This window comes from Amblyraja radiata, chromosome 39 (genome assembly GCF_010909765.2).
Source record: "Amblyraja radiata isolate CabotCenter1 chromosome 39, sAmbRad1.1.pri, whole genome shotgun sequence".
Lineage (NCBI taxonomy): Eukaryota > Metazoa > Chordata > Chondrichthyes > Rajiformes > Rajidae > Amblyraja > Amblyraja radiata.
Window position 1 is genome coordinate 16,312,527 of NC_045994.1, and position 20,910 is coordinate 16,333,436.

At 47.9% G+C, this 20,910-nt stretch overlaps 2 protein-coding genes across 3 annotated transcripts in view; both read left to right on the forward strand.

Annotated features, from left to right (window-relative positions):
* The first annotated feature begins 269 nt into the window (after positions 1–269).
* On the forward strand, positions 270–16,225 carry enkd1 (enkurin domain containing 1). Of its 2 annotated transcripts, none has more exons than XM_033013667.1 (9): positions 270–354; positions 2,570–2,671; positions 3,996–4,220; positions 5,679–5,851; positions 10,636–10,785; positions 11,938–12,107; positions 14,511–14,647; positions 15,365–15,538; positions 16,041–16,225. In XM_033013667.1, the coding sequence occupies exons 2-8, from the start codon at positions 2,587–2,589 to the stop codon at positions 15,523–15,525; spliced, it is 1,101 nt and encodes a 366-aa protein (XP_032869558.1). In that variant the 5' UTR covers positions 270–354; positions 2,570–2,586; the 3' UTR covers positions 15,526–15,538; positions 16,041–16,225. The 2 variants fall into 2 exon arrangements, with proteins under 2 accessions (XP_032869558.1, XP_032869560.1); XM_033013669.1 differs by lacking the exon at positions 270–354 and adding an exon at positions 1,644–1,839.
* Positions 16,226–18,138: 1,913 nt separating this feature from the next.
* The window catches only part of polb (DNA polymerase beta), a 41,207-nt gene continuing 38,435 nt past the window's right edge, over positions 18,139–20,910 (forward strand). The window contains exons 1-4 of the mRNA XM_033013672.1: positions 18,139–18,323; positions 19,311–19,368; positions 20,378–20,444; positions 20,622–20,696. Coding sequence (XP_032869563.1) covers positions 18,263–18,323; positions 19,311–19,368; positions 20,378–20,444; positions 20,622–20,696 — 261 coding nt within the window. The 5' untranslated portion in view covers positions 18,139–18,262. The remainder of the gene's footprint in view (positions 18,324–19,310; positions 19,369–20,377; positions 20,445–20,621; positions 20,697–20,910) is intronic.

Genomic DNA, 20,910 nt, shown 5'->3' on the forward strand with positions numbered 1-20,910 from the left:
TGATATTAATTGTGAACGCTTTAAATTCCATTTGGAATATTCTGGAGGACCAAGAACCAAGAACATCTCCTGCAGGACTCTGACCCCGGGCCCAGGACATCACCTACCCCCGGGACATTGCCCCAGCCCCCCCCCCCCCCCCCTCTGAGGCCCGACCTTGCTGGGACCTCCGACCAAGCCCCAACTCGGGCCCCAGGCTCCAGACCCTAGGCCTAGGCCCCCCCGCGCGTTGCCCTGGCGACCGCCGCCGTTGCCGGGACTGAAGCGGCTGCCATGACGATGGCGGCAGCGTGCGCGTCCCCGCGGCCGGGCGTGCGTGCGTGCGGGCGGTTGGACGGTGACGCTGGAGCGGCGGTGAGTGCGCCCGGGGACAGGGGGTGGAGGACAGGGGGCAGTGGGGGAGGGGTAGAGGGGGCAGTGGGGCTGGGGGTAGAGGGGGCAGTGGGGGAGGGGGCAGTGGGGCTGCAGTAGAGGGGGCAGTGGGGCTGGGGTAGAGGGGGCAGTGGGGCTGGAGTAGAGGGGGCAGTGGGGTTGGGGGTAGAGGGGGCAGTGGGGCTGGAGTAGAGGGGGCAGGTGGGGTTGGGGGTAGAGGGGGCAGGTGGGGTTGGGGTAGAGGGGGCGGCAGTGGGGGGGGGGTAGAGGGGGCAGTGGGGCTGGAGTAGAGGGGGCAGTGGGGTTGGGGGTAGAGGGGGCAGTGGGGCTGGAGTAGAGGGGCAGTGGGGTTGGGGGTTAGAGGGGGCGGCAGTGGGGTTGGGGGTAGAGGGGTGGCGGCAGTGGGGCTGGGGGTAGAGGGGGCAGTGGGGCTGGCCGTAGAGGGGCATGGGGATGGGGTAGAGGGGGCAGTGGGGCTGGGGGTTAGAGGGTAGGGGGGGGGAACAGGAGGGTAGGGGCAGGGAGGCAGGAGAGGGTGTGGGGGGATAGGGTGGATGGGGCTGGGGGGGGGTAATAGCATGCAGGGGGGAACAGGTTGCAGGGGGAAAGGAAGATGGAGGGGTTAGGAGGGTTGAGGGAGTTAGGGATGGGGGGGGGGAGAAGACAGGGTTAGGAAGGTTGAGGGGGTGGGGCTAGGGACACGGTTCAGGGGGGACATGATGTAGGGGTACAGGAGGATAGAGGGGACAGGAGGATAGGAGACATGTTTAGGGGACAGGAGGGTTGAGGGGGGACGGGGCTGAGGACAGGGTGAGGGGGGGGACTAGGTGTAGGGGTACAGGAGGATAGAGGGGACAGGAGGGTTGAGGGGGGACGGGACTGGGGACAGGGTGAGGGGGACATGATGTATAGGGGTACAGGAGGATAGAGGGTCACAGGAGGGTTGAGGGGGGACGGGGCTGGGGACAGGGTTAGGGGAGAACAGGATGCTAGGGGGTCGTGGAGTAGGGAAGACGGGGGGGGTTGGGATAGGGGGGACATGAGGGTAAGGGCTGGGGGGAAACTGCGGTGGCAGGGTGGGCTGGAGCGGTGGCAGGGTTACTGGTAGGGGGCCAGAGTAAGGGTAGATGATATAGTGTGCCGGGGGGGGGGGAGAGGGGCAGGCTGAGGGGCATACGGTAGACTTACAGGTAGGGGGCATGGGCAGGGCGGAGTGGTTATGGGTAGATGGCAAGGGCAGTGGATGGGGGACTGGTGGCAGGGGGCCAGGGTCAAGGGCAAAGGACAGGAGATGATGAGCCGGGGCAGGAAGCAGGGTTACAGGTAGGGACCAAGGGCAATTGAAGAGCAAACGGACAGTTGTCTGTGCAGATGGTAGGGTAGGGGGCAAGGGCAGGGGTGGCAGTGAGGTCGGGGAGAGGCCGAGAACCCCCCACCCCCCGTCGACCATCCTTATTTTGACTTAAGGTAATCAAAGATATGGAATAAAGTTGAGGTAGAAATCAGACATCCAATTAAATAGCATAAAGTGTTTGGAATAATCTTGAGCAGGAAGCAAAGTGCTGGAGGAACACAGCGGGTCAGGCAGCAACTGTGGTGGGAAATGGACAGACAGAATTTTCACAAGTTATGGGAGTAGAATTAGGCCATTCGGCCCATCGAATCTACTCTGCCATTCAATCATGGCTGATCTCTGCCTACTAATCCCATTTTCCTGCCTTCTTCCCATAACCCTTGACACCCGTTCTAATCAAGAAATTGTCCATCTCTGCCTTATAAATGTCCACTGACTCTGCCTTAAAAATATCCACTGACTTGGCCTCCACCGCCCTCTGTGGTAATTTTCCCAGATTTTCCCAGTAAACTACCCCCTGACTAAAGAAGTTCCTCCTCACCTCCTTTCTAAAAGAGCGCCCTTTAATTCTGAAGCTGTGACCTCTGGTCCTAGTATCTCACACTTTTGGTTTTGGTCCCTTCTTCAGACTGATGATAGATGAGGTTTGACATTATCGGGTCAGTCTGAAGAAGGTTTCTGACTCAAAACATTGTCTTTCCCTTTCCCTCCACAGATGCTGCCTGGCCCGCTGTATTCCTCCAGCACTTTGCATTTTGAGTGTAGCGTCTTTGTACGGCTAAATGGATTCTCGGTCTTTGTTCCTCTCTTTAACCAAGCTACTTTGACAATGCTTTGTTACAGCATTATCAGCAAAGAAAATGTCTGAAGGACCCTCCAACATATCTGGACCTATTCCACCAGATCCAACGCTGTTCCCAGACTTTTACCGACGTCCAATATCAGGTGAATGATTATTCCGTTTTTTTTCCCCAGGTGAAATTGCTCCAATTTTCAGTTTTGTAGTGTTAGTTAAATCACCAGTCTGATCTGGGTGGCCTTAAAGCAGGAGGCAGTGCAACTGGGTGGCAAGGGGGATAAATATCTGGTTGTCACGCGATACAAGCTTTCTGTCATTCTATACACCAGGAAATAGTTTGAAACACAGAGTTAAGGAAAGGCAAGGAGTAAGAAAGAGACAACAAATAAATTCTTATAGTAGACACAAACTAAACTTTTATCTTGCCAATAAAAATAAAAAATGCTAAACGTATTCAACAGTCCAGTTAATATCTATCGGGGTAGGGCCTTACATCGCCCGACGCAGCTTTAAGTGGCCGTGGGACTTGCTAGCGCCCGCCGGGGGCTTTGACTTTGAGTTCGGGAGAGGAATGGTGAGCAGGGGAGAGACAAGACTTTGCCTTCCATCACAGTGAGCAGGAGATGCACTGTGATGGATGTTTGTGTAAATTGTGTTGGTGTGTGTCTTGGTTCTTATCTTGTATGACTGCAGAAACCAAATTTCGTTTGAACTTCATGTGAGGTTCAAATGACAATATAAACGGTATTGTATTGTATTGTATTGGAAGGGTCTCGACCTGAATCGTCACCTGTTCCATCTCTCCAGTGATGCTGTCTGACCCGCTGAGTTACTCCAGCTTTTTGTGTCCATTGACAGAGAAACAGTTAACAGAGCTGGTCGATGATTAGCTGTTTACCTTGTTAAATTAGCAAACGGACTGATTTGCTGTAAGTGGCACAGTGTTGGACACTGTGAAGAATTTAATGGATGGGTTCTTAGTAAATGGACGGGTGAGGTTAAGATCTTTTATGGGATAATGAGATACCTGTGTATGATTACAAGGCAGATATTGGATGAAAAGTGGAGTTGGATTAAATTAATCGGAGTAGTGAGGTGGCCTATTCTTTACTCCCCATTTTTTTATTAGACCTGGTTTACAATTTATGTGAATCTTTTTATGGTGCCTTCTTTTGTGGATGGATCCTATTGATCTGGTTATGTAAAGTGACAGAGAAATGTCTGTAATCGGGGGAGGGGGGTGGGGGTGGGAAGGGTATGGTGGGGGGTGGGGATGGGGGGGTGGGATGGGGGTTGGGGGGGATGGGGAGGGGGGTTCGGGAGGATGGGGAGGGGTGGTGAGGGAGGGGTCTCAACCCAAAACGTCGCCAATACCTTCTCTCCATAGATGCTGCCTCATCCGCCGAGTTTCTCCAACAGTTTGTGTCTACCTCCCATCTAAGTTTAATTTCCTTCTGTTTCTGCCCGCAGCTCGGGGAAGGTTAGAAGGGAACAGCCTAAAGCTAGACTTCCTCACAGGACCACTGGCTCCCGACCCCACTTTGTACCCGTCATGCTACAGTGCCCGTCTGCCCCGGCCAGCCCCTCGTGTACGTGCGGACGCCCGGGAGATCCTCGAGAGGGGACAGAGGGGCTCTGTGGGCGTGCTGCTGCAGCTGGAAGGAGTGTCACTGCACAGGCAGCCTCCGCCAAGAAGTTAGTGGACTCTTTTACTGCTTACATCTGTGTATCCTTCAGCAGCAACAAGGAACTGCAGATGCTGCTTTATAAAAATAGACACATAGAGTTGGAGCAACTCAGAAGGTCAGTCAGTTGGGTCTCCAACTTCCTCACTCCCAAATAAGGGACAAAAGGTTAAAATAAAGGACAAATTCCTGACGGCAATTCCTTAACCGACTCGGCCGTGGCTGGGTGAATGATGAGTTGGCCCGGGTGCTGGACTGCACACAAAGCCCAGCCGGCGGGCCAGTTGAAGTCCGGCACCCCGTCCAACTCGTGAACCGATGATCGGCCATGAGAAGGAGGGGTGGTGGTGGTGTCGGCGGTAACGGAGGTCCGAAGGGCGGACAGCTGGCCGGGCTGCCGACCGACGGGGCCACAGGCGAGGAGCTGCTGCTGCTGCACTCCATGGGCTGCACTACGTCGGGACGGGTGAGGCGGGGCCGGTCGCGGCACTCCAACCCGACAGTCCCCTCGACCTGAGAAGTAGCAGTCAAATACGAGACAAGGACGGTCCCATACGGGACAATTTAGCCCAATATACGGGATGGCCCGGCTAATACGGGACAGTTGGCAATCCTATCAGTCAGCATCTCTGGAGAACATGGATAGTTGATGTTTTGGGTCGGTGCCCATCCTCAGGGTCCTGAGCAGAAACGTTACCTATAATTGTTCTCCAGAGATGTTTCCTGACCCTCTGAGTTACTCCAACTCTTTGTGTATCCATTAGTGTTGGGTCTGCAATTTTGTTGTGCTGAACAGCCTTATTGCTATAGTGGGATATCTCCATTAATGAAAAAACATATTAAAAAACACAGTAATTAAAATAAATAAATAAAACAGTTTTTGATGATGGGACGGCAACTGTATGTGTTTGGCTATTGCTTGGTGTTTTGGTGATCTATCCCAGACACCTGGCGGTTCATCTGTGCCTCCCAATTTATAGAACCCACAGTGTCTGTGCCAAACATGACGCCAAGACCATCTCCTATCAGCCTGCACATAATCCGTATTCTTCATTCCCCACATATCCATGTGCCTATCAAAACATACCTTCTGCCATATTATGGAAATGTTTACAGAAATCCCAGTGATGGTTAGATGACTTCAGTCAATTAGTACTGTAAAAAAATCTCTCAGCTCACTAGAGATGTTTTATTCCAATTGCATGGACCAGTATTAGGACAGGAACAGACCCTTCGGCCCACAATGTCCACACCGAACACGAAGCCAAGTAAAATGAACCTCCTCCAAATGAGAGGAAATCCAATCCTGAGGATTGGAAGGGCCACCTGGCTCGAAGGGCCGAATGGCCTCCTCCTGCACCTATTTTCTAAGTTTCTATGATTGCTCTCCATTAGTGCCCAACCCACTGCCATGAGGCTCACCGGCCTATAATCTCCTGGATTTAAGAAGGATTTTGTTTCTTGCTAGAGAAGGAGCCCAGGGACCACGAGAAGGAGAACGTACGGCGAATGCGGGAGATCCAGAAAAAATGCAGAGAGAAGGACCAAGAGCGTGAACAGAGCGGCCCCAAACCGGTGAAAGCGTTGTGGAAATCCCACAAGTATGAATCCGTTCCATCAAAAGTGATGGCTCGCTTACAGGTAAAGGCCCGGCCTAGGTGTGAGAGAAGCTCCTGGCAGGCAGGAGAGTAGTGGGAGACTCCTGAATGAATAGTGAGATGGATAAACTTGCACAAAGCAGAACAGAGTAAATGACTTGTGTCTGGGCTCCGTATGAAGTCAAGTCAAGTTTATTCGTCACATACACATACGAGATGTGCAGTGAAATGGAAAGTGCCAATGCTCGCGGACTTTGTGCAAAAAGACAAACAAACAAACAACCAAACAGAATGTAACAGAAAGGGGGTTGATGTCGGCTGTGGCTGATCAACATGTATGGAGGCTCTGAGCAAACATTAGAGAATCCTCCTAGATAGTCCGAAGAAGTCTGAGGAAGGGTCTTGACCCCAAACATCACCCATTCCTTCTCTCCAGAGATGCTGCCTGTCCCACTGAGTTACTCCAGCATTTTGTGTCTATCTTCGATTTAAACCAGCAGTTCCTTCCTACACAGAGAATCCTCCTACACCCCCATCGTTGTTGGAGTTATTGGATGTAACTGTGACATTATATGTCAGTAGAGCCTGGGCCCAAACTGCGCTGTAACTGTGGACTATGTATGGAATTATATTAAATAACTTAAGGAGGAGAAAAAATAAAATACAATGCACCATCTTCCAGTTCACTATTGAAGAAATCTTACCAACTTTTAAAAAAGTAAACCACATAGTGCTTGAGCAAGCACGCCAGGCAGCATGTGCAGACGGAATGGATAGGCAACATTTTGGGTGGGAACCTTTCTTCAGACTTTAGCTTATTTAAAAAAAAATTGTAGCTGTTAATTCCAACTAAGATTCAATCTTTATTGTCATTGTGCAGTGTACAGTTACAGATACAACTGTACATTGCACGATAGAATCTTAATTACTCCTGGCATGTCATGTTTGTCATTTCTTTGCTATCAAAATGGTACACTTTCAGGGTGGCTCAGTGGCAGAGCTGGTAGAGATGCTGCCTCACGATGCCACAGACCCGGGTTTGATCCTGACCTCGGACGCTGGCTGTGTGGTGATTGCACGTTCTCTTTGGGGTTTCATCCCAAAGACTTGCAGCTTTGCAGATTAATTGGCTTGTGTATATTGCCCCCTAGTGTGTAGGGTGTGGATGCGAAAGTGGGATAACATAGAACTTCAAGTTCAAGTGAGTTTATTGTCATGTGTCCCTGTATAGGACAATGAAATTCTTGCTTTGCTTAAACACACAGAAAATAGTAGGCATTTACTACAAAACAGATAAATGTGTCCATATACCATGATATAAATATATACACACATGAATAAATAAACTGGTAGTGCAAATAACAGAAAGTGGTTGCTAATAATCAGAGTTTTGTCCGAGCCAGGTTTAATAGCCTGATGGCTGAGGGGAAGTAGCTATTCCTGAACCTGGTTGTTGCAGCCTTCAGGCTCCTGTACCTTCTACCTGAAGGTAGCAGGGAGATGAGTGTGTGGCCAGGATGGTGTGGGTCTTTGATGATACTGCCAGCCTTTTTGAGGCAGCGACTGCGATAAATCCCCTCGATGGAAGGAAGGTCAGAGCCGATGATGGACTGGGCAGTGTTTACTACTTTTTGTAGTCTTTTCCTCTCCAGGGTGCTCAAATTGCCGAACCAAGCCACGATGCAACCGGTCAGCATGCTCTCGACTGTGCACCTGTAGAAGTTAGAGAGAGTCTTCCTTGACAATCCGACTCTCCGTAATCTTCTCAGGAAGTAGAGGCGCTGATGAGCTTTTTTGATAATTGCGTTAGTGTGAACGGGGGGGGGTCGATGGTCGGCCTGGACTCATTGGGCTGAAAGACAGGTTTCCACGTTTTCTCTCCAAGACTATCTCGGAGGGCGGTGGAGGCAGGTTCTCTGGATGCTTTCAAGAGAGAACTAGATAGGGCTCTTAAAAATAGCGGAGTCAGGGGATATGGGGAGAAGGCAGGAACGGGGTACTGATTGAGGATGATCAGCCATGATCACATTGAATGGCGGTGCTGGCTCGAAGGGCCAAATGGCCTACTCCTGCACCTATTGTCTATTGACTAAAAAACAAATATTTAAAACTTTTGCACGTAAGGTTTGTGAACCTTATTGCTCTAACTTATGATATTGTATTTTCAAAGTTGTTGGTTAGTGGACAGACATATATATTGGTGTGTCTCTGATTTATGTCAGGCATATAGAAAGGATGCTCCATCAGTACAGACAACACACCCAAACTACCCAGGACACTAATCTCAAAATGCACTAAGGAAGGGACACACTAATAGGTAGGATTTCCCTTTATTCATTATCTGGACACTTTAAAACTACATTTTTAGGAAAATGAACTAGAATTACTCAGTGTGCCAGTCAGCATCTCGGGAAGGAATGGGCACGTGATGTTACATAGATACATAGAAATTAGGTGCAGGAGTAGGCCATTCGGCCCTTCGAGCCTGCACCGCCATTCAATATGATCATGGCTGATCATCCAACTCAGTATCCCGTACCTGCCTTCTCTCCATACCCCCTGATCCTTTTAGCCACAAGGGCCACATCTAACTCCCTCTTAAATATAGCCAATGAACTGGCCTCAACTACCCTCTGTGGCAGAGAGTTCCAGAGATTCACCACTCTCTTGTGTGAAAAAGTTTCTTCTCATCTCGGTCCTAAAGGATTTCCCCCTTATCCTTAAGCTGTGACCCCTTGTCCTGGACTTCCCCAACATCGGGAACAATCTTCCTGCATCTAGCCTGTCCAACCCCATAAGAATTTTGTACGTTTCTATAAGATCCCCTCTCAATCTCCTAAATTCTAGCGAGTATAAGCCAAGTCTATCCAGTCTTTCTTCATATGAAAGTCCTGACATCCCAGGAATCAGTCTGGTGAACCTTCTCTGCACTCCCTCTATGGCTATAATGTCCTTCCTCAGATTTGGAGACCAAAACTGTATGCAATACTCCAGGTGTGGTCTCACCAAGACCCTGTACAACTGCAGTAGAACCTCCCTGCTCCTATACTCAAATCCTTTTGCTATGAAAGCTAACATACCATTCACTTTCTTCACTGCCTGCTGCACCTGCATGCCTACTTTCAATGACTGGTGTACCATGACACCCAGGTCTCGCTGCATCTCCCCTTTTCCTAATCGGCCACCATTTAGATAATAGTCTGCTTTCCTGTTTTTGCCACCAAAGTGGATAACCTCACATGTATCCACATTATACTGCATCTGCCAAACATTTGCCCACTCACCCAGCCTATCCAAGTCACCTTGCAGTCTCCTAGCATCCTCCTCACAGCTAACACTGCCCCCCAGCTTAGTGTCATCCGCAAACTTGGAGATGTTGCCTTCAATTCCCTCATCCAGATCATTAATATAAATTGTAAATAGCTGGGGTCCCAGCACTGAGCCTCGCGGTACCCCACTAGTCACTGCCTGCCATTGTGAAAAGGACCCGTTTACTCCTACTCTTTGCTTCCTGTTTGCCAGCCAGTTCTCTATCCACATCAATACTGAACCCCCAATACCGTGTGCTTTAAGTTTGTATACTAATCTCTTATGTGGGACCTTGTCGAAAGCCTTCTGAAAGTCCAGATACAACACATCCACTGGTTCTCCCCTATCCACTCTACTAGTTACATCCTCGAAAAATTCTATAAGATTCGTCAGACATGATTTACCTTTCGTAAATCCATGCTGACTTTGTCCAATGATTTCACCACTTTCCAAATGTGCTGCTATCCCATCTTTAATAACTGACTCTAGCAGTTTCCCCACTACCGATGTTAGACTAACTGGTCTGTAATTCCCCGTTTTCTCTCTCCCTCCCTTCTTAAAAAGTGGAGTTACGTTTGCTACCCTCCAATCCTCAGGAACTACTCCAGAATCTAAAGAGTTTTGAAAAATTATCACTAATGCATCCACTATTTCTGGAGCTACTTCCTTAAGTACTCTGGGATGCAGCCTATCTGGCCCTGGTGATTTATCGGCCTTTAATCCATTCAATTTACCCAACACCACTTCCCGACTAACCTGGATTTCACTCAGTTCCTCTATCTCCTTTGACCCGCGGTCCCCTGCTATATCCGGCAGATTATTTATGTCTTCCTTAGTGAAGACGGAACCAAAGTAGTTATTCAATTGGTCCGCCATATCCTTGTTCCCCATGATCAACTCACCTGTTTCTGACTGCAAGGGACCTACATTTGTTTTAACTAATCTCTTTCTCTTCACATATCTTACTGTGTTATGGCTTCTTCGGTCTGAAGAAGGGTCCTGACCCGAAACAACCCCTGTCCATCCCCTCCAGAGATGCTGCCTGACCCACGGAGATCCTCCAGCACTTTGTGTTTTGCTCTAGATTCCAGCATTGGCAGTCTCCTCTGTCTCTCGTACTCAGTCATGACTGTAAGTATCACCAGGAGGTCAAATAAGCTGACTACATAGAAAATAGGTGCAGGAGTAGGTCATTCGGCCCCTCGAGCCATTCAATATGATCATGGCTGATCGTTCAAAATCAGCACCCCGTTCCTGCTTTCCCCCCCCATACATTGGGACTGACACCTAGGCTTTCGTTTCTCTATTTTAATTTCTTCCACAAGATGAGTGTGTCGGAACCTGCAGCATAACTGAGCATGGCAGAGTGTTCCTTAAATTACTACCGAAGCCATTTCCTATTTGTATCTGGTCAATGACAGTCACAGTGAATACATGCCTGTAACCAGGTTGCAGACTTGCAGACTTTCCCGAATGCTGACTGATTCCTTTTCTGTCTTTTCTGTCATTTCTCATCAGGACAACACATCCCCCATGCCTTTGGATAATCAGCACTACCTTAAAGCTCACTCGCGATGTGGGACTGGGGTCGGTCCCAAGAGATGCACATCCCCGAGCCCAACCAAAGCAGAGGCGTGTGTCGAGCCTCCAGAGGATTCTATCGCAAATGTGAGTGAAATATTGGACAGAACTCACTAAGTATTTAAACGTAGGTAGACAGAAATGCTGGAGAAACTCAGCGGGTGAGGCAGCATCTATGGAGTGAAGGAATAGGTGACGTTTCGGGTCTCGACCCGAAACGTCACCTATTCCTTCACTCCATAGATGCTGCCTCACCCGCTGAGTTTCTCCAGCATTTCTGTCTATCTTTGATTTTTCCAGCATCTGCAGTTCCTTCTTAAACATTAAGTATTTAAACATGACTGTTTCATGCTTCGTTTAGTTTAGTTCAGAGATACAGCACGGAAACAGCCCCTCGTCCCATTGAGCCCACAATCACCTGTTCACACTAGTTCCAAATGATCCCAGTTTTGCATCCACTCCATACACGAGGGGCTATTGACAGAGAGCCAATTAACCTGAAGACCTGTCTCCGGAGAGTCTGAAGTCTGAAGAAGGGTTTCGGCCCGAAACGTCGCCTATTTCCATCGCTCCATAGATGCTGCTGCACCCGCTGAGTTTCCCCAGCAATTTTGTGCACCAACCTGAAGACCTGCATGTCTTAGGGATGTGGATGTGGGAGGAAACCTACTCGGTCACAGGGAGAATGTGCATACTCCACACAGACAGCATCCGAGGTCAGGATTGAACTTGCGCCCTGGCACTGTGAGGCAGCAGCTCTACCAGCTGCGCCACTGTGCTGCCCAAATGATCAAACTGAAGCATTATTCAATCCAAGGACAATATTACCAACTTGCAAACTCATTGCCCACAACGTGTCTGGGAAAGACTTTTGTTGGAAAGTCTTGATAATCATAGAGCATAGAACAGTACAGTACAGGAACAGGCCCTTCAGCCCACAATGTCTGTGTCGAACATTATGTCAAGACCAAGTATATTCCTGCACATAATCCATATCCCTCCATTCCCTGCATATCCATGTGCCTATCTAAATGTCTCTTAATTGCCAGGCACCCTTCACCTTCTGTGTAAAAAATAAACACTTGCCATGCACATCTTGCCACTTTGCCCCCTCACCTTGAAACTATGCCTTAAACCTCTGATATAACCTCTCTGTAAATTTGCTGTTAATGCGACTAATGAAAGTGAATTTTGTTTCCTGGTGATAATTACTAACCTGCTTGTTTTTTTTAATTGCAGGCTCAAGTCACAGGCGTCAGTATAGATTTCATCAGGCACAACGCCCAGAATGCAAGGAAAATGCCAGTACGGCGCTCCAAATCTCTGCAGTCCCTGACAGACGTGCTGGACAGGAAAGAGAAAGAACAGCAGGACTACATCAGCCAGAATAAAGGACAGCTACCACAGTAGTAAGGAATGCATTATTCATCAATCCTTTTCCTTCACCTCTTCCGCTGCAACTGGGTGCTATTGGTAGCTTTTATCTCAGAAATTATCCCAGCCTCACTCACCTTAACCTCCTACTCAATCCCCGACACAACCTTCCACATATCTCCATACAGCGCCAGAGACCTAGGTTCAATCCTGTCCGTACGGAGCTTGTATGTTCTCCCCTTGACCTGTGTGGGTTTTCTCCGGGAGCTCCGGTTTCCTCCCACACTCCAAAGACGTACAGGTTTGTAGGTTAATTGGCTTGGGAAAACTGCACATTGTCCCTAGTGTGTGTTGGATAATGTTAGTGTGCGGGGATCACTGGTCGGCACGGACTCGATGGGCCGAAGGGGCTGTTACTGCACTGTGTCTCTAAACTAAACTAACCAAAGATGCCGTGCTCTGCTCTGCCTTGAACGGCCTTGCATTTGATCATCCCTGCTTCTGGCGATTCCTTTACATCTTTTCCAGAGCTAAATTTGGCGTTTGCTACCCGGTGAGATCGACCAGTGTTGAACCTCACATGCCGAGGCCGACCACGACTGTCCATGACTGTCCCTCAGGTGGTGAACCCAGAGTCTTGCACCTGCAAGCCCTTTGCCCTCTCACCTGTGTCAAGTACGACACAGTACAGCACAGGAACAGGCTCTTCGGCCCACAATGTCTGTGCTGAACATGATGCCAGGATAAACTCTTCTCCTCTCCTCCACAAGATGCATATCCCTCCATTCCCTGCATATCCACCATCCTATCCAAAAGCCTCTTAAATGCCACTATTGATTCTGCCCCCACCACTGCCCTGGCAGTGCATTCCAGGCATCCACCACCTTCTGTGTAAAAACAAAACTTCCCTGCACATCTCCTTTAAACTCTGCATCTTTCACCTTAAAGCTAAGCTCTCCGGTCTATGACATTTCCATCCTGGGGAAAAAGGTTCTGTCTGCTTACCCTATATATATATACGCCTCTCAAATGTTATAAACTTCTATCAGGTCTCCCCTCAACCTCTAACGTTCCAGAGAGAACAATCTTAGTTTGTCTAACCTTTCCTTATAGCTAATACCCTCTTCCACCATCCCCTCAGCATTGAAATCAACTTATACAAACAACTTCACTGGCTTCCCATCTCCCACCGGATCATCTACAAAATCCTGGTCCTCACCTACAAAGCCCTCCACCATCTGGCCCCCCCCTATCTCACTGACCTCCTCTCCCCCTACCAACCCTCCCGGTCCCTCAGATCCACCTCACCCGGTCTCCTCTCCATCCACAAGTCCAACCTCCGCATTTTGGGGACAGAGCCTTCTCCAGGGCAGCTCCCAGGCTCTGGAACTCCCTCCCCCAACTGATCCGCAATTCCATGTCCCTCACCATCTTCCAGTCCCGCCTCAAGACCCATCTCTTCACCTCTGCCTATCCTTAGCCCCACGTCCCCCTCCCTTTTCATCTGTGCTTGAATTGCCTCATATTGTGTTTTGAATTGAATTCTGTCTTTAATTTGTGTACTAGTCATGTCTCTACTATTTATTTCATTCCGCTTACATGTTTTTCCTCTACTTGCTAAATTTTTGTAAGGTGTCCTTGAGACTCTTGAAAGGCGCCCATAAATATTATTATTATTATTATTATTATTATTATTATTATTATTATTATTATTATTATTATTATTATTATTATTATTATTATTATTATTATTATACTGAAGGGTTTCCAAACTTGATCATCTTACAGTCAGGAAGTTTTTACAACTCAGCTTTGGATTCCCTCACTCACCCACAATTAGCTGCTGATTAATCTTGTTCACTCCATTTGCAATAATTATGGTTATATACCTCAGTCTTGCCCAAATCCTTTAGCAAGGTTTCTAAGTTTGAAAAGTGGAACACGTACAAGGCATGTCCTTTGTTCCAGAGTGACATTGTCAAATTGAATGTTATTTGCTTTTCTTCCTTTAAGTCAAAACTAAATTTTCCTTTTTTTCTTCTCTCACAACATTCAATAAACTTATCGAATAGTGAAAGGCTTGGATAGAGTGGATGTGGAGAGAATGTTTCCACTAGTGAGAGAGTCTAGAGGCCGTAGCCTCAGAATTAAAGGACGCTCCTTTAGGAAGGAGATGAGGAGGAATTTCTTTTGTCAGAGGGGGGTGAATCTGTGGAATTCTTAGCCAAGTCAATTGATATTTTTAAGGCAAAGATAGATTCTTGATTAGTACGGGTGTCAGGGGTTATGGGGAAAAGGCAGGAGAATGGGGTTAGGAGGGAGAGATAGATCAGCCATGATTGAATGGCGGAGTAGACTTGATGGGCCGAATGGCCTAATTCTGCTCCTATCACTTATGACCTTATAAATCCTCTCATAAATCCTCTCCGTGTTTCCAGTTTAATTGAACGGCGGAATCAATGGAGGAAAGATGCGGAAGAGCGACAGAAAAATATCCCTGACCCCAGCATGCCTCCAGGTCACACCAGGATGCCAGAGAATGAAAGACTGGAAACACTCAGTTCCCTCCAACAAAGTAAGTTTCTGTGCTCTCCCTGCTGTAGAGGATAACATCTCTAGGATGACCCGAAACGTCACCTATTCATTTTATCCAGAGATGCTGTCTGACCCGCTGAGTTACTCCAGCACTCTGTGTCTATCCTCTGATGAATTATTGACAGGGTAACAGTTTGTGGATAACACTTGCTCCTGTACCAACTCTACATTTGGGTTAAACAAGCATTTCAGTCCAGCTCGCCCCATGCACCGTGTACAGATCACGCTCGGACAAAGCAGTGCCCAGTGATTGCAAGTTTTAAACAAATAAGTAAAGCCATTTTGCATTTCTAAAAGCAAGAGCTGCAGATGCTGGAAGTCTCAATTAGAAACAGAACATGGTGATAATATATGGTAGACAAAAGTGCTGGAGAAACTCAGCGGGTGCGGCAGCATCTATGGAGCGAGTTTCATAGATGGACCTCCGCTCCATAGATGCTGCCGCACCCGCTGAGTTTCTCCAACACTTTTGTCTACCTTCGATTTTCCAGCATCTGCAGTTCCTTCTTGAACATGGTGATAATATATAGCAGGTCAGGCAGTATCAACGGAGAAAAAAGACAATATTGTGGGTTAATGACATTTCATCAGAGCCCGTGAACTATTCAAGGTACATGGGTGATGCAAGTTGAGTGTTTAAAGTGTTTATGTTTTAATTAACTTGAACCATCTGCTTCCTGCCAACCCCTACCACTAGCCCAAAAGCAGCTGATCAAGCAATTGCTGATGTTTCCTGTGCGAGTGGATACGATTGGCATGCAGAACAGACGCGCTGACCTGGAGAAGAAACTGGCAGAGATCGAAGAGGCCATTAAAATCTTCTCTCGGCCCAAAGTTTTCATCAAAGTTAATGTCTGAGCAGCTCAGAAAGGTAAAATTCAGGTTGCAGCAACATTTCTGTTTCTGGTTATTGCTTGGAATAATGGTTATGATGTGAAAGGCTTGGTCATGATGTGAATGGGGGGAAGAGAGTTGAGGTGTATGAAAACAAACTTGAATCAGTTACCAAATACACAGGACAAGATGTTAAAAATGTTAAGTGCCTAATATCAACTTGCTCCCGGTGGTGATGGGAGCCTTATGCACTCACGTATGCTCCTCCGATGTTCAGAAAGGCTAGGCAGACACGTCACTGGGGTTATCAAGTGGGCAGCTTTTCTCTAAGAAAATTAGAAACATAGAAAAATAGGTGCAGGAATAGGAAATTTAAGGTGATTTCGTAATTCTACAAAAATTACCTTTTGAAAACTAGTGATTTTGTTCATCTCTGAATTAAATTTAGAAGTTTACAGAAGATGAAACCTATTTTGTAGCCAAATTAATAATTTGAATCCTCTGAATTATAGTTTTGTTCTTGTTCCTTTACATTGCAGGCTTTTAAACAGAGACATTTCTGGACCGCAGGAAACAAGTTGGAGCTACGGCACACTTTGCTTTCTGAGTCTGTTGGTAATGTTTCTCACAGATCTGTAAATAAACTGACAGAATATTTTTTTATAGTAATTAAATGTTCATTTTGTGATTCCAATGTTATTAAATTGATCAATTTTTGAAACAATGTGTTTTTGTTCTTTGAGACCTATAATAAGAGAAATATTTGGATCGTCAAAACTTCCAAGGAGTGGAGGAATATTTACCTTGTTTATATGGCATTCACAGACCATCCTCCTTTCCTTGTAGCCCCTTGACTCAATATCAAATTTCCCAACCTCCGATAACTTGCTTTCTTTGCCTATATCAGTACTGTGTTCAGCATGGTGGCGCAGCGGTAGAGTTGCTGTCTTACAGCGCCAGAGACACGGGTTTGATTCCGACTACGGGTGCTGTCTGTACGGAGTTTATATTTTCTCCCCGTGACCTGCATGGGTTTTCTCCGGGTGTTCTGGTTTCCTCCCACATCCCAAAGATGTACAGGGTTGTAGGTTAATTGGCTTGGCAGAAATGTAAATTGTCCGGTAGAATAGTGTCAATGTGCGGGGATCGCTGGTCGGCGTGGACTCGGTCGGCCGAAGGGCCTGTTTCCGCGCTGTATCTCTACAAGTCATTATCTGTGATATTGGCTCGGGTTATTTTTTTCTCTTTTGTTCCCTCTCCCTTAACACACGTATTTGCAACTCATCACACTTCTTTATAGCAACAAACAATCAGCCATGAGGGGAAAATAATTGCCGCCGATACTGCTCAACCCACAGATCCTCCAGCATACTGTTCCACACCTAGTTATCCCCTCTGACTGGCCTCATTAGCAATATATTCCCTTTGCAGAATGTGACCAAACTCTACTTGGCGGCAAAGTGTGAAGTGGAAACGATTGTGGCATTGATGCATTGTAAATAAAATGTTAATGTAACAACCTTTAGGTTTGTTATTATATATGCAAAAGTACAGTGAAAATCTTTGTTGCATGCTCTCCAAGCAGATCAGATATACCATACATAGATACAATCAGTTCAAATACAGCTACAATAAATAGAGCAAAGGGGAAGATACAGAGTGCAGAATATAGTTCTCAGCGTATATCATTTCTTTTCACAATGTTCCCAATATCCTAATGAGCTCTAGGGGCTAGTGGAGTCGAGGGATATGGGGAGAAGGCAGGCACGGGTTATTGATAGGGGACGATCAGCCATGATCATATTGAATGGCGGTGCTGGCTCGAAGGGCCGAATGGCCTCCTCCTGCACTTTTATTTTCTATGTTTCTATGTCCTCAATGGGATTGAGGTGAAATGGAAAGTACCCTTGCTTATGGAAGGACTGTTCAGAGGCCTGTTAACAGACACTCGCTGAAAAGGGATAGGGATAGGGAAGGTTTTGAGGGATATGGATCAAAGGCAAGCAAATGGGACCAACTTAGATGGGGCATCTTGGTCGGCATAGCCGAGTTGGGCTAAAGCCTGTTAGTGCTGTATTTCTATTGAAGGCACAATGAATGGGACTCTATTTGATGGCACAAATACAATACAATGCAACGTCCAGGTTCAGGAATAGCTACTTCCCCACAGCCATCAGGCTATTAAACCTGGCTCGGACAAAACTCTGATTATTAATAACCCATTTTCTGTTATTTGCACTTTATCAGTTTATTTATTCATGTGTGTATATATTTATATTATGATATATGGACACACTGATCTGTTTTGTAGTAAATGCCTACTATGTTCTGTGTGCTGAAGCAAAGCAAGAATCTCATTGTCCTATACAGGGACACATGACAATAAACTCACTTGAACTTGAACAATGACAGCATTTTCTATGCATATTTCTGAAATAATGTGCAGTGCTCCCCATGCATGTGGACGTGGCATTCCCAGTGACACGTTGCCCGACTTTCTATTGCGGTTTGTGCACTATCTCTCTGTGCAATAAAGCCAATAGATCAACCGGTATAACGAGGTTTATAAATATAGTGTAAGGCAGGTTGCAGCCTGAGGCCAGCGCGGGGGCGCGCACGGTTTAAATCCCCGGGCGGCGGGGGCGCGCACGCGGCCTAGCGACGCAGCAGAAGCCTGGGCTGACATTGTGACGGCGGCCGGGGACGGGGACGGGGAAAGGAGGCTGCCGTTCGGGCGGGCCTTGCACAGACAGCCGCCGCCATGAGCAAGAGGAAAGCGCCGCAGGAGTCGCTGAACGAGGGGATCACCGACTTCCTGATCGGTAATGGAGGCCGGGAGACAGCGCGTTCAATCCCCTTCCCCTCCCCCTTCCCTTCCCCTCCTCTTCCTGCCCCTCTTCCCCCTTCCCCATCTCCCACTTCCCCTCTCCCCCTTCCACTTCCCCTCTCTCACACTCTTCCCCTCCTCTCCTCTTCCCCCTTCCCCTCCTCTCCCCTCCTCTCCCCCTTCCCCTCCTCTCCCCCTTCCCCTCCTCTCCCCCTTCCCCTCCTCTCCCCCTTCCCCTCCTCTTCCCCCTTCCCCTCCTCTTCCCCCCTTCCCCCCTCTCCCCCTTCCCTCCTTTCCCCTTCCCTCCTTTCCCCTTCCCTCCTCTTCCCCCTTCCCCTCCTCTCCCCCTTCCCCTCCTCTCCCCCTTCCCCTCCTCTTCCCCCTTCCCCTCCTCTTCCCCCTTCCCCTCCTCTTCCCCCTTCCCCTCTCCCCCCCTCCCCTCTCTCACCCTCTTCCCCTCTCCCCCTTCCCCTCTCCCCCTTCCCCTCCTCTCCCCCTTCCCCTCTCCCTCTCCCCCCTTCCCCTCTCCCCCCTTCCCCTCTCCCCCTCCCCCCCTTCCCCTCTCCCCCCTTCCCCTCTCCCCCCTTCCCCTCTCCCTCTCCCCCCTTCCCCCTTCCCCTCTCCCCCCTTCCCCTCTCCCCCCTTCCCCCTTCCCCTCTCCCCCCTTCCCCTCTCCCCCCCTTCCCCCCTTCCCCTCCCCCCCCCTCCCCCCCTTCCCCTCTTCCCCTTCCTCTATTCTCTCCCAGGGGTAACAGTCGCCCTCACCCCCACTGCCCCGTCTCCCCAGGGTAACAAGTCTCCCCCCCCTTCCCTGGGGTAAGTCACCCTCACCCCACTGTCCCCACTTTCCCCAGGGTAATAATCCTCACCCCCCACCCTCCTTCTCCCCGTGGTTATAGTTACCCCCTCTCCCTGGGGTAACTGTGGCCCTCACCCCCCACTGCCCTCTCTTTGAAACATACCTGGTTGTTTTATTTTGCAGAACTGGCTAACTTTGAGAGGAATGTGAATCGAGCAATGCACAAGTACAATGCTTACAGGTAATCCTCACTATCAGCAGCATTGACGGCCGTAAGATCCCAGCTAACAGTTGCATTTCTTCCCAGGGTTCCTGACCTAATCAACAATCACTGTGGTGGAGGAGCTCAGTGGGTCAGGCAGCATCTGTGGCGGGAATGGACAGGTGATATTTTGGGTCGGGACACTCCTTCATACGGATGGAGTAGGGGGGAAAGTAAGCTGGTAAAGAGAGGTAGAGCTGGAGCAAGTGATCGGTGTATGCAGTTCAGTTGACTTGGGTCAGTGGCTCCTGCTTAATATTGGTCCCCTCAGTAAACCCAGTTCATCACCCCTATCAGGGGGTGCTTCCAATTGGATCCAGAATGATGTTCTGGACAAACAAATGAGTTACTCTAGCAATGGTTCCTAATATGAACCACATGATCGGTATACTTCAAACTTTAATTTCACATTTTAATTGGTTTAGTTTATTTAGTTTCGAGATACATCGCGGAAACAGGCCCTTCAGCCCACCGAGTCTGCATCGACTAGCGATCCCCCGCACATTAGCACTATCCTACACACACTAAGGACAATTTACACATATACCAAAGCCAATAACCTACAAACTTGCATGTCTTTGGAGTGTGGGAGGAAACCAAAGATCTCGGAGGAAACCCACACAGTCACGTGGAGAACGCACAAACTCCATAGAGACAGCACCTGTAGTCGGGATCGAACCCGGGTCTCCAGCCCTGCAAGCGCTTAAGGCAGCAACTCTACCGCTGCGCCACCGTGCTGCAGTTGTCCCGTGGTTGCCGGGTTATAAATAGAAATACACTTTCAATCTGAGTTTGTCATCTGTAAATTAGATTCTTAATTTGCAGTATACCTGCTTTCTATGTGAGGCTCACATGGAAAGGGAAAATGCGTGTAATACAATTTTACAAAATTATAACTGTATCGAGGCTTTCTATTCTGCAGAATGATTACCAAAAACAAAGTAGACATTTGGAATGCAAGTTTGTACTTTTTGTTACCTTCTGACAGGAAAGCAGCGTCAGTTATTGCAAAATATCCAACAATAATCAAGAGTGGTGCAGAAGCTAAAAAACTGGTGAGCATTTCAATACTAAAAAAACATTTTTGTAACGTTTCAAAATGTTGTAAACTTTAGTTATTCTTCCCAATATTTGCATCATTTAATACATCTTAAATGAGTTAAAATGACAGGGTACCCGAGTGGTGTTTTGTGAGATAGAATGCATTAATTTATATTTGCAATACGTTTCAGGAAGGAGTTGGTGACAGGATTGCTAAGAAGATTGACGAGTTTCTAGCAACAGGAAAGTTGCAAAAGCTGGAAAAGGTACATCATGGATTATTTATTCAATTAATCCTTTCGAGTGTTAATCACCTGTTTAGATTTATTCCAGATTAATGGTACGGGATGATCGAACAATCATCCAAAGTAAGAAATCTATCAGGCGTGAAAAGAAAGCCATGTATGTTTTGCAAAGAATAATGGATGGGATTTATATAGCGCCTTTCTAGAATACTCAAGGCGCTTAATACATCTTTCG

What these genes read in the sequence shown, in the direction of transcription:
- enkd1 (XM_033013667.1), top strand. Translation starts at nt 2,587, where the DNA reads ATGTCTGAAGGACCCTCCAACATATCTGGACCTATTCCACCAGATCCA. An exon ending in TTACCGACGTCCAATATCAG is followed by an intron (nt 2,672 to 3,995) that starts GTGAATGATTAT and finishes TTCTGCCCGCAG; the next exon opens with CTCGGGGAAGGTTAGAAGGG. An exon ending in AAGTGATGGCTCGCTTACAG is followed by an intron (nt 5,852 to 10,635) that starts GTAAAGGCCCGG and finishes ATTTCTCATCAG; the next exon opens with GACAACACATCCCCCATGCC.